A 12,720-nucleotide genomic window follows, 5' to 3' on the forward strand; every position below is an offset into this window, starting at 1 on the left:
AACTTCCATTTGTGCAGAATGCAGATGTAAAACTATTCTTCGGGAAGGGTATTCTAACCAGCTTAGCAGGGCACTGGATTTAGCAGGGCAATGGACAGTTGTGGTCCTCAGGAATTCTAATACTGGTTATTGAGGAGTTAATATCTTAGTGCTAATTAATAAATAACAGTTACCTCAAAGCTGCCTCTACTTGAAGAACACCATAATACATCATCCTTTATGTTTTTGTCTGCACCGTTAAAATTTTTGAGCTATGCTTCCTGACTGGTTTCATTACTCTTCAATGTATAATGGGCACAATCTGAACACAGGCAGTATGTATTTGATATAAACCTCATATTACCTATTTACAGCAGAAAACAAAGACTGGGTTATCACAATTGAGCATAACCCTCTGGAAGCTGTAGTTGGCATCTATCTCAGCTTCCGTTTTATGGGCAGTTCCCACAGCCTTAAGACAAGTGAAATGTTGAAAGGGTACAATTTATTTTATTGGGTTTTCCCCCTTACATACAACAAGCCCTTACGTATGCATATACCGATGTATGCATATATAACGCTAATGTGCAGTTGAAGATGAAAATAACTCCTTTAGACCATCCAGGAATGTACTAAAAACCATTTAAAAAGTCCACAGTAGTAGTATCTATATACAACTGGTCATGAAATTAAGAAGGCCTCCTGGAGACCTTTCATTAAATTGTATGTAACAACAAAAAATACAACATGTATTTTACATTTTGGTTAAGAATACTGAACAAATGTATTGGTGTACAAAGAAACCCAATCAAACAATGTCCTATTGCTTTGATTAATTTGAGCAGGTATTTCAAAATTTAGGCACTTGGTAGCTACAGTTGAGTAGAGAGCTCATCCTCTCTTTTTTCCTGCATTCCTATGCATTTTCTGGCATTACTGAGCCCTTCAGAAGGAAAGTTAATGTACTGTGATCAAGGCCTTAATTAAAATGGTAGTGTGCGTAATAGTTCTCATGGCAAAGGTATCCGTCATCCCCCACTTTCTAGTTTACATATGTAGATTTCCCCGATTCAGTTCACATGGCTATTTCAGCACCATTGAGAGAACGCAAGTTCTGATCATCGAAACGGCGCCTCACGCTTCTCCTCACCGCATCGGCTCGTCTGTAGGGCTGGTTTCTAAGATCTGTGGAGTTTGAAAACAAGAAAAGATCAGAAGCAGGTTGATCTCGGGATCTGGATCTAGACAAGAAAAAGTATCCTGCTGGTAGCCAATCAAAGCAGCTTGTAGCAAAAGAAAGAAAAGGGATGTTTTAAACTTGTGGAGAGCAAAACTCATAGCATTCACTAAATGCTAGTAAAAAAGGTCCTCGTGTGCAATGTATACCTACTAGTGCCACAGTGTGAGGAGGGCTACATTATTATTCAGTGACAGCTGCAGGATTGCGACTGTACAAAAAAGCATCAGCTTTCTGGGTGATGGCTTGCTTACAAGTTCCCCATCTCAATTTTTTCCTGTATGTAGTAAAGTTATAGTCAGTTCCTCCCTGGCATAAAAGCACACTCCATATAAAGACGTGTGTGTTTGGGATGGTTAGCTTCAAACAAGGATTCTCTCACCAAGGACTGTACACTGTGTCACCATGATGAAGAAGAAGAGATTGGATTTATACCCTGCCACTCTGAGACTCCTCTGGATATTGAAGGGCGGGGTATAAATCCAATCTCCTCCTCCTTCTCTCAGAGTCTCAGAGTGGCTTACAAACTCCTTTCCCTTCCCCTCCCCACAACAGACACCCTGTGAGGTAGGTGGGGCTGAGAGAGCTCTGACAGAAACTGCTTTTCTTCAAGAACAGCTCTTATCAGAACTATGGCTTGCCCAAGGTCATCCAGCAGCTGCAAGTGGAGGAGTGGGGAATCAAACCCAGTTCTCCCACATTAGAGTCCACGCACTTAGCCACTACACGAAACTGGCACTCAATCAGTTTCTATTCCTTGTTTATCCCTAATGGAGGGATGGTTTTTTAATCGGGGGGGGGGGACAGCAGCAAGATCAGACACTAGCATCAGTTATGCTAAACGATGTCCCCTTGAAGGCTGGGATTCACTCATGCTTCCCACCTCCCTTGAATGTCACTCCCCCAGTCAATGTGTCAAGAGTTCGCTGTTTAGCATGGGATGCAAACCAGCCTAAGGCTTTCTAGAATGCACCCCAAGAGCTGGTTCAAATGTTCAGAGAAGTCAACACAACAAACAGGAAGTGCTTCATTTCCTAGTGTCTCCCCTTCAGAGCTCCCTAACCTTTAGAGACTGCACTTTTGCTATTCTGAGACCACTGAGTGGGCTCCACCACAAAATCGCTGCCCTGGGGGAATGGTAACAATCAGAAAATGGCTGTCATGGGGGCTGAGATGGGTCAAAATATCGAGCGGTTCAAACTAAGCATCTTTCTAATGAAGGAGACAGCTGTTTCTAAGCAGGTGCTCCCTGCAGACACAAAGGTGATGTCTCCTGGGCTCTTCAGAAGCACCTCCAGGATTGGCTCTTTGCCTTGGGGAAGAAGCAAGTGGGCACCAGCAAATACTTTGGTGGGTCCCGTGATGCCCACAGGCATCACACTGGGGGGTCACTCTAAACCCTTAGTCCTTTCGTGACACTCAGGCTGCGGTCACACACACTGCGTGATCCACTTCCAGTGCACTTTCCAACTGGATTTTACTGGGTGAACTGGCAACATCCAGTTGGAAAGTGCATTGGGAGTGCATTATTTAGTGTGTGTGACCGCAGTCTCAGATTCCCAGACAGCACCAGCCTGCCCATCCATCCACAATTCTAAATAGCTCACATCATCTCCATAAGCAGAATAATAGCCAAACTGACAAGGAAAGCACTGGGTCAATTACTATTAGAACACCATGAACTGAAGAGCCAATTCATACTTTGATTCTGGTAAAGCTTAAAGGAAATGAATCATGGGGGTGATGCTGGCTTTGAGGTTGGTTCCCACAGCACGACTATCCTGCTTTGGGGATCCACAACGCTAATGTGAAAAGGAACTAAACGGCCCACATTATTGACTTTAGCCAAAAGTTAGCGGGGACAGCCACACGGTAGAAACTTTCCACACTTGATGTTGGTAATGCAAGGCATAATGGGTATGAATATCCAAAGCCTGGCATGTTCCTGTCTGTCCTTATGCTTCCTTCCCTGCAAGTGCTTTGTAGTCTCACACCTCCAGCTTTGTCGTGATTAAAACGGTGGACTAGGAATGGGAGGCCCTGGGTTCAAGGACCCATTCTGCCATGAAGGCTGTCTTGGGCAACCCTCTTTCAGCCTAACCTACCTCCCAGGGATTTTCTGAGGATAAAATAAAGAACAAAAAGAACCGCATTGGCCACCCTGGTTTACTTGGAGAAAGGGTGGGAGAAAGACGGAAGAAATAACTATGGACAATGGAGGGAAAGGAAGCCCAAACTGCCTTCTTTCCTTGCCCTCTCTGCTGATAGCTAATGAAAAATTGGTGGGAAGAGCTATCTCTGCACTACAGGCAATGGAAGTGGGAGAAAAACACTTGCGGTATTCCAAAGGTTAACATCCAGCTAGTCAACTTCGATGCCATATAAAAGTAAACTAGCTGAATTGTTTTGATGTGTGTGGATTTATTAATATTCTTTTTCTGGAGGGCAAAGCTACTAGTGGCATAGTTGGTTCATGCTAAGATCAGCTTAATTTGCCAGTGTTTGGGTTCAAGAGGCCCAGTCTGAGAGGTAAGCTCGATATGGCGATACCCAACAGTGCCCTAACTTCTCCCACCTGTAATCAACCACAGAACATACCAGCACTGTCCTCTTCCCCCAAAAAAGCCAGGTCTGGGGTAGAGAATTCTGCTGGAACCTCCTTTCATGTTCTCCCCACTCCCAGGCTATTTCCTCACTGTAGAGAGGAATGCTTTGTGTATAGGGTTCCCAAGTACTTACCGCGATCCGGTGGGGGAAACATGCTCCCCAGCCGGACCATTCCTCCCTGTAACGCACCATGCCGTCGCCAGGAAGTGACGCTGGGCGATGGTCTGGCAATGGGGCTGAAAACTCAATGGTACCATCGAGTTTCCAGCCCCATTGCCAGAGCATCGCCCGGTGTCACTTCCTGGCGACGGCATGGTGCGGTGCGTCTGTTGTCCCCGCGGGAATGATCCTGCGAAGACGTCTGTGTCCCCCGCCAAATCACGGTAAGTACTTGGGAAGCCTGTTTGTGTATAATGTGATACATGGCAGGGAGGAGAAGGCACATCATCTTGAAATTTTGGGGGAACCACCATTTACAAGATTTACCTTGTAACTCAAAACAGAGAAGGCAAGGACCAGGCCAAGGGAAAGGTGAAGAGCTGGAAACTGTGCTCCTCAAGCTGCCACAAACCTTGGCCTTTTGCCAACAGACATAGAAATCTGCATCTCATCACATTCTGGGGTCACATAAAACAAAGGGCAGAGTGAGGGTGATGTCAGGCAGATAAGGACTTGCTTATTCTTCAGCCTCTCCCACTGAATTCTATGCAACAAAGTCAAGTGGATGCAATGTAAGGGCATAACTGGAAAGAGGCCTTCACCCCAGACACGGAGGTTAGTGGAAGAGGCAGACCTCCATGCACTGCAATGTTGTCACTTAATTTCCCCATACAAGTGAAAGGCTGATCAGGGGTGTGCAGGGAAAAAATGTTGTATTTTTTGGATGCTGATATAATGAAGCCAAATTTTTCCGATAATCCAATACTGGCATTGCATTGGTATCCGAAAATGTTTGATATTCCTGAAAATATTTGGCGCCATTATATCCTATGGGGCCACTGTAGTCAATGGCAAAATCTTCTGAGGAGTATTCAGTGGGCTGGGGGGTGAGGAGGTTTGAGGCAGAAGCACCAAATTTGTGCTGCAGCTGCTGGAGCCTCTCCCCAAAGGAACCATCAAGTCTTTAAAAGATTGGACCAGGGGGTCCAATTCTAGGGGCATCCAAAGATGGTACCTCCAAGCCTCCACTGTTTCTTATGGAAGGGGGAAATGGCAAGCAGATAAAACCAACAACCCAGCAGTTTCTCCCAGAGAATCTCTGCAGTAGAAACTAAGTGAGGTGTAGTGTGGTGGTGTGAGGGGGCATGTTTGCAAGGCCAGCAGCAGAACCAGTGCAATGTGCCAACCAGAACTAGTGCCACTGTATAGTGGCAGTGCCAAAACCTAACAGGACTAAGATCAAATCTGAGAATCTCTGAAGTATAAACCGAGGGGGCATGTTTGCAAGGCCAGCAGCAGAGACAGTGAAATATGCCCAGCAGCAGAACCCAGTGCCAACCTACCTATCAACAGAACCCAGTGCCAACCTACTAGCTCAGCAGGAGGACTGAGCTAAGCACAGAATCGTCACAACAACAATACACAGAAGAATTTCAAAAAAGAACAAACTTCTGTGATTGGCCAAAGAGCAGTGTGCCAACCCTTACCTGTAATCCTACTGGCCAGTGCTCCTTCTTCTGTCCCTGGGAAAGCAAGCTAGTAATTGGGCTTCAGGTTTGAAGCCAGCAGCAACAACAGCCTTGCAAGCTGCAATGCCATTTGCAAATGCATTGCAGTGACTGGCTGTAGGTAAGGTCCCTCTCCCCCCCTCTCTGGAAAGCAGAGCAAAGGGCGGGAAAGAGACAGAAATGGCAGGAAAGAGAAGGTAAGTGCAGCCCTTTAAAGTTTAAACCGCCCCTCAGCCTGTATTCGGCCAAAAAATGCCGAATAAAAGCCAAAGAAGAATTTATTAGCTATCTTTTTATATGTACGTATTTCTTTGCTTTTTGTCACTTGAACACACTGGGAACTACTGCCACTAAAAGAAGAAAGAAGGTGATCAGAGGATGGGGTCCTTTCATCTATTGGCACAAATACCAAGGATGTTTCTTGTGTTCCCTCCCTCAGCAGCTCCTTCCAACTTCAAGAGAAGGGATGGGGGCCAGGGCCTGGATTCCCATCCCAGAGCGAGGGGGGATCCCTCTGCCAGTCTCCTTTACCCTCCTGCCTTGGAGACATCTTCTGCCTGGTGTTGGTACCCAGGGAAATGCCTCATCTGAGGACATGCCCCTTAGGTTTGCTGGGCTGGACCATCAGACAGACAGCAAACTCCTCCTCAAGGGCTGCAGCCAAGTGAGGGGGGAGAGGTCGAAAGCCCCAGGGTGATCAGAGGTAGGGAGAGAGGGAGGAGGAGGAGGAGGACAAAGCCAGGGGAGAGAGTTTGCTGGGCCCGAGGTTTCAGATGTCGCTACTGGCCCTAGTGACATAACTAAGGGCATGCATGCACCTGTGCAAGAACAAAAGCATCTGAGATGAACTTGCTCAGTTCTGCCTGTTTTCTCTGACAGAGGCAAAAAGATATGATGTGTCCCTGCCCCCTGGATTTGGGGGATCCAAGCGTATTAACAGGCATGCGTATCAGGGGGCTGGACTGAGAAAGAGGGCAAAAGAGAGCTAGCAGGCAGTGGTTGGAGTGTCGGACCGGGATCTGGGAGACCCAGGTTTGAATCCCTATACTGCAAGGTTAGCTTACTAACCTTGAGTCAGTCACACGCTCTCATCCTAAACTACCTCAGAAGGTTGTTGTGAGGATAAAATGAATGGAGAAGAGAACAACATAAGCCACTTGGTATCCCCACTGTGGAGGAAAAAACGGAAGAAAAATAAAATCTCCCCGTCCTTCCTCTTCCACAAGCAACAGCTTCTCTGTTGCCAGAGGACAGGAGGGCAATTTTGCCCCTTCCCCCATTCAATGTATACCCCCCCCCTCTCCAGCACATATGCAGATCCCAGACGTGGGGATAAGAATGTGGAAAAGATCCGCAATGATCATGGCCTTCTGTTGACAGATGGCAGGATCCATCCCAAAGACATGTTAGTATAGGCAAGATAACAGCATGTCATGGAACATGACTTAGATCCAGATGATCTAAAGTGACAGCCAGGAGGTCACATGATACCTATAGTTGCATCATATCTGCAGATGTCAGAATGACTAAGCAAATGTACAGCACTGTACTGTGATTGGTCAACATGTATATATACTGCAATGAGTTCTTGACCAAGTAGCCTGCCTTATGGTTGTGTTGTTAGCGAAGCACTTTGTCAGTGAGGATTCTGAACTGCTGCAAGCTGTGTGTATGTATATATGCTCTGTAAATAAACTGTAAATACTCTACCACAACAGCTCTGCTATCTTCCAGCTTCAAACACCATCAAGACAGCAGCAACAGGGTCAAACAATTTCTGGAAAGGGGCAGCCATTAAGTTTGTGGCTTGGCAAATGTGGTCATTTGGTGCACTGAAGAACTGACAATGAACCTATCCCATAGTCTCCGTGTGAAAACAGCGCATAGAAGACCTGACAACAAATCTCCAAATCCCTTATAGCACATTCCTAGTTCTGCCAAAGGGCTGTATTTTGTAGCAGTTTGTGTGGCATACAGAGAGAGGAGGAAGCTAAGTAAAAAGTGATGCTTGCCAGCTTTGTGTATCCTCCACCACCGGTGTGCTAGAAGCAATCCTTACCCTCGAGTGAACATTTGGAAATTTAGTGATATTATTCTTCTTTAGGGCTAAACAGAAAAAAAAACACACAGAGTGATGGTTAAGTTAAAAATGGGATGGAATATGAAGAGCAAATCAATTCAGTGCCCCAAAAGCAAAAAAAGAAAATAAAAAACCTACATAACAAGTAAAGCACGAGTAGGAAGTGACGGAGGCCAAGGCTGCAAGAAGGGGTTAAAAGGAGGAAGGAGAGGGACAGAGGAGAGGGCCACCCCAGGACTCTTAGTAATGAAGCTCCAAGCTGCTTTGAATATTGGCTCCAGGATGGTGGCACAGCAACTGAATTAACTTGAAAGGGCAAACAGAAGTCGAGCTAGTAGCAGTCAGCATTCATAGTTTAAACCCAAAAAATGGCCCCCACGAAACCGTATTGCACAGGTAGGAAATGAAACGCAGTTTCCTTTAAGATTTCCGTATCGAAGACAAGGGCACATGCAGTGTTAAACACCCCTTTTTACAGTTTACGCCACAAGATGTCAATAGATCCAGTTCCACAACATTTTACTAGCTTTCTATCATCTGAGCCACTCATCTTGAGTCTTCCCTTAGCATGTAAATGACCTGCTATCCATTCAGATTTTCATACACCTCAGCTCAGAAGCCACGGTGTGCTATGGCCCAGCTGGCTTCTGTTTGTGCCCAATCACTTCCCCATAATTAAGAAAGACTGAATTGATGAAAGGCATAGTGTTGCTACCCTAAGGTGGTGTTCCTACATGGCTCTAAGAAGATTTCCAATTAAGTTAGCATGGAACTGAACCTACCATGAATGTGGACATGAGAGGATTTAGGGGCGACTTGCTTTATACCTGGTTTTACATGCAATCACAAACATGCAAAGAAAAGTTAGAATGGCTGATGTGGAATGCACTTGCAGATCACGTAAAAGAAGATGGTGACTATCTCTTGCATGCCACAAAGGAAAGCCCATCAAGGTTCAGCACAATGCATGCACACTAGACCCACTTCCAGAGAAACAGGATTTGTGCGGTGCAGATCAACTCACAAAAAGAAACAAGGTAAGAGCTCCGAGGAGATGACACAGGAAAGAACAAGTGAACCATCTGTCACATTTTATCATTACAACCCAGAAAAAAAAATGTTTTGAAAACTGTGTGGGCTGCACAATGGCCACTGGCCTAAGAGGCGTTTCTGTGACTTTCAACACTTGCGGTTCTACAGCTTGTAGCACATAGACTAGTGGTGCCTCTGAAACACACAAGTTGTTGTGAAGTGTCACGTTTCTTATAGAAGGGAGCAAAAGGTTACTGGCAGATGAGAACGTGCAATGAGGTGACATGATGTAATGCACAACTCCAAGGACACGGCAGACATCACAAATCCATTCAACAGCCACTGAGCCTTACACAAGATCCATAGCAAACGGAGAAATGTCAAAAACCTACAGCAACCTTTTTTTTAAGAGCATCAGGAGTGAAAGAGGAATAGTTTAGTAATGGAATTCCTCTGTGAGAACAGGTTCGCAGAAAAACCGAGAGCCACGCTTGGCCGTTCGGGCGGTAAAGGGCACCGTCTTCAGCACTGCATGGAAAATAACAGCCAAACAAGACAGAACACAGTAAGAAGCAAAGATCTATTGCATTAGTACATTGTTAGTGCTTTGTTAAAGACACCTAAAATGGCTTATCCGTCATTTAACCACAATAGGATTTGTTTGGCTTGGGCAACTGTCCAAACTGTCTCTTGGCAATGGAAGCATCCGGGTGTTGTAAAATTTAATTTAAACAAATTTAAACAAAGACATAGATTTGCGTAATTGTATCTAAACACAGTATTCTTTTGAGTAGGAAGTTTCCACCTTTTGATTGGGTCTTCCAGGACTGTAGGAAAAAGAAGTTACACAACGACGGGGGCCCTCATGGATACTGCACGGGGAAAAACCCTGCAGAGGTTGCAGTCGTAGCAGTGAAGTTCTAGATGAACAAGGCTTTAGTAATGGTGTGCAAAGGATGTCTTTGAAATAAATAAAAATCCCTTGTCTTTGGTACTAAGAGTCTCATGTATTAGTTCACACAGTCAAGAATTAGTTCCTCAGTAAAAAAATACACAGGGAACCTGAGTCAGGGCTGTTTACGGTCTCTACCACGTACTATGTTGCAGAGCCACAGACCGAAATCAGATTTCAGGAGATAACAACCTGCCCCTGTCACATCTGCCAAAAATCAGGCCCAGCCATCCTTACCCCCTCTGCGGTTCAACTGTGGACTGCAGAAAGGGACAAGCATTAGTTTGCAGGAGAACGAAAAGCCAGCTCGGAAGTGCTAAATCATTCAGCAGTCTAAACTAAACGATTTTGTCCTTCATTATGGTTCTAATGCCACAGCAAATTACAGTTAGTAGCATCTTATGGAAACCACAAGCTTTGAAAAATAAGGTTAAGCGCTAGTGATTTTCCATGTGGATCGAATATATCCAACAATTAATGCATGCATCTGTTGCACAAATATATCTACCGACACTCTCCACTGTCAATGGCTTTAGTCATGCCAGCATGCTGGGATGCAGAGGAACACAAACGATATCTCACTGAGATCTCTGCTGTGGAAAAGGCGTGGATTGGCAAGTGGGCTGGGTTTGTTAAATGACTGGTGCGCCTGGTTATCACAGTTCTTAATGGGTGGCAGAGCTTGAGCAAAACTGTCGAAGGTGAACGCTACCAAAAGATAGCTTGTATTGTCTTTAGAGCAGCCTCTCTTTTTACCTGTAATGATATCTTCAATAGCTCCATCTTTCCCCTCGTACACATGTCTATTGTCCTTGACTTGGCGCCGTCTTAGCTCTGCAATCAACTCCTGCTGCTGCCTCTTTGTTTTATGAGAAGGAGACTGAAAGGGAGCAGAACAGGGTTGCAAAGGTCAGTGAAGAGTGCCCTCTCAGGGTGGCAGAGGCCAATGTACTCTTTTCAGGCATCAGACCACAGACTCGACTGGCAAACAGCTTAAACGAGGTACTGGGCAAAAAAGGCAAGCAGACTACCTTTAGAGAGTTGTGGGTGGTTTTTTTTTTTTTTTGGTTTTTTTTTTTAAAGATCATTTTTACATTGCCTGAGAGCAGGATCACTCAGAAAAGTATGGGTTCCACCTGAAAATCAATGGCACAGATCAAACTTGATAGAAGTAAAAGATGAACGGCTCTGGCTTCTGATATGCATTGTTTTAGGGCATTTGGGGGTCGAGACCGTTCATCACATCCTAACGAATATTTCTCTAGTGTTGTACTCAATCTTCCGCGGGAGAACAGGGCTTCGATGTAGATGCCTTTATAGGGCTACACTTGTCTCACCCGAGCTTAAGTGACAGCCGCTCATAAATGATGTCATTAAAAGAGGACATCAGCACGGAGGAGGGTCTCACATCTCAAGCAGAAAACGCTTGTCTGAATAAAGCATCTTTTCTTTTCTTTGCTGCCTTTTGAGTCTCTCCTGCTGATTCTCTTCAGATTTTGTATACAGCAGAAATGAGGGCAGGTCCAGCAGAGGGTGGGTAGGAGGACTTCTGTCTGCAGAAAGCAACTTTCCAACTTGCCCACCCCCTCTGCCCTCCAAAATGTTGCCCCCACCCCAGGTAAGAAAGTCACGTTCTGCAGGTGGAAGCCTTTCTTTCTGTGCATCCTGGCCTCTGTCAGAGCCCATTTAGCGGTCTAAAAACAGCTGAGAGGCCCAGCCCCAATCAGGCCCACAGAATGGCAGCAACAAGTGGTCTTGTCCCCCCCCCCTCTCTGCATCTTTAAAAATGGCAAAGAAGCCCCCCACCCCATGGCTGTTTTGGAACTTGCAAAGGTGCAGGAAGGAACAAGAGCACCTGGTGCTGCTGTAGCGGCTCTTGCGGCAATTTTTAAATGGCCAGATTTTCCTCCAAGATGGCATGGGCAGCCACAGGTTGGACCTGTGATCCACCCTGATATATAGTTCGGCCCTCAGTAAACCAAATAACCTTGCTTGCTTTAGACAGCATCCCATTACTTCTTCCTGTGCATCTTTGTAACCGGGCAAAGTGCCAAGTATCACAGCACGGCCTTCAGGATAACAAAATAACGAATACTCAGAAAAAGGCGTATTCCCTATGGTCCTATGAAATACTGCTCTGGAAAGCAGAGCTTCAGCAGCTATCTTGGAGAGAAAATGATTTGCTGAGTGCATGGTTGCCATGTTCCCCACAAAGACCACAGCCAACCTGTTTCATTATACCAATGCCTGTCACTGCCACCAGTTCATTTATCCCAGGAAAAGACTGGATTGCTTCCTACCTTTTGTGGCTCCACTTCCACCAGTCCCTCCACTCTGCTTGGTGGGCCGCAGAGCAGCCGAGATCCCGGGTGGCGAAGCCCCACCCCCCGAAGAGCCCCCCCCCGCCACCTTTCCCCAGCCCCTTGTGCACCGTGTTGCACCCTGCAGCCCAGCCCCTGCTTGGTAGCCTGCTTGCCCTTCCCCGGCCTGGCCCCCCAAATTAAAGCCCTCCATACTAACACCACTCTTAAAGTAAGATTAGGAATTTCCAGCCAACTGTCCAACCCAATTCCAGCTTCAAAGAGCGTGTGCCAGGGCTGTATCTCTTATATACCTGTTGTTCTTCAACTTGTATATAAATTATATGGTTGAACATTTGTCAGGAACACAGTATATTCCAGTCAGGCTCAGAGAGAAAGCCATCTCAATACTCCTTTATGTTAATGACACATTACTTGTGTCCCATTCACAAGTCAGCCTTAGAAGGCTTTTAAAACAGTTTAGCCTCTATTGTAAAAACAATTTATTATAAATCAATTACGGTAAAACTAAAAGAATAGTTTTTAGCAAAAGGCCCCATTTTCATAAATGGACAATAAATCGGAAACTGCTAGAGCAAGTGTCCTCTTTTAGATATCTTGAGGCAACTTTTCATAGCTCCAGTTCTTAGTCAGCACATATTAAGTATGCAAAGAGGAAATTTGAAAAGGTTATACTTGGTATCTTTAGATTCTATGAGCAAGGGGAAGCTATTTGGTACCTCCAATGTTAGAAATCTATAGAACCAAAATATTGCTGCAGATATTATACAGAGCCCCAGTTTTGGGGACTGAATATCTGCAACCATTGGAAGTCATTCAGAATAAGTTCATTCATATGCGATTAG

The 12,720-nt window shown here is 45.4% G+C and overlaps 1 protein-coding gene across 1 annotated transcript in view; it reads right to left on the minus strand.

Moving 5' to 3' along the window:
* Positions 1-1,039: 1,039 nt before the first annotated feature.
* FMNL2 (formin like 2) overlaps positions 1,040-12,720 on the minus strand; it is a 254,022-nt gene continuing 242,341 nt past the window's right edge. Inside the window, 3 exon segments of the mRNA XM_015408483.1 lie at positions 1,040-1,164; positions 7,550-7,596; positions 10,311-10,434. Of these exon segments, the coding sequence (XP_015263969.1) occupies positions 1,126-1,164; positions 7,550-7,596; positions 10,311-10,434 (210 nt within the window). The 3' untranslated portion in view covers positions 1,040-1,125.

Source organism: Gekko japonicus, unplaced genomic scaffold, assembly GCF_001447785.1.
Source record: "Gekko japonicus isolate JY-2015 unplaced genomic scaffold, Gekko_japonicus_V1.1 scaffold998, whole genome shotgun sequence".
Taxonomy (NCBI): Eukaryota; Metazoa; Chordata; class Lepidosauria; order Squamata; family Gekkonidae; genus Gekko; species Gekko japonicus.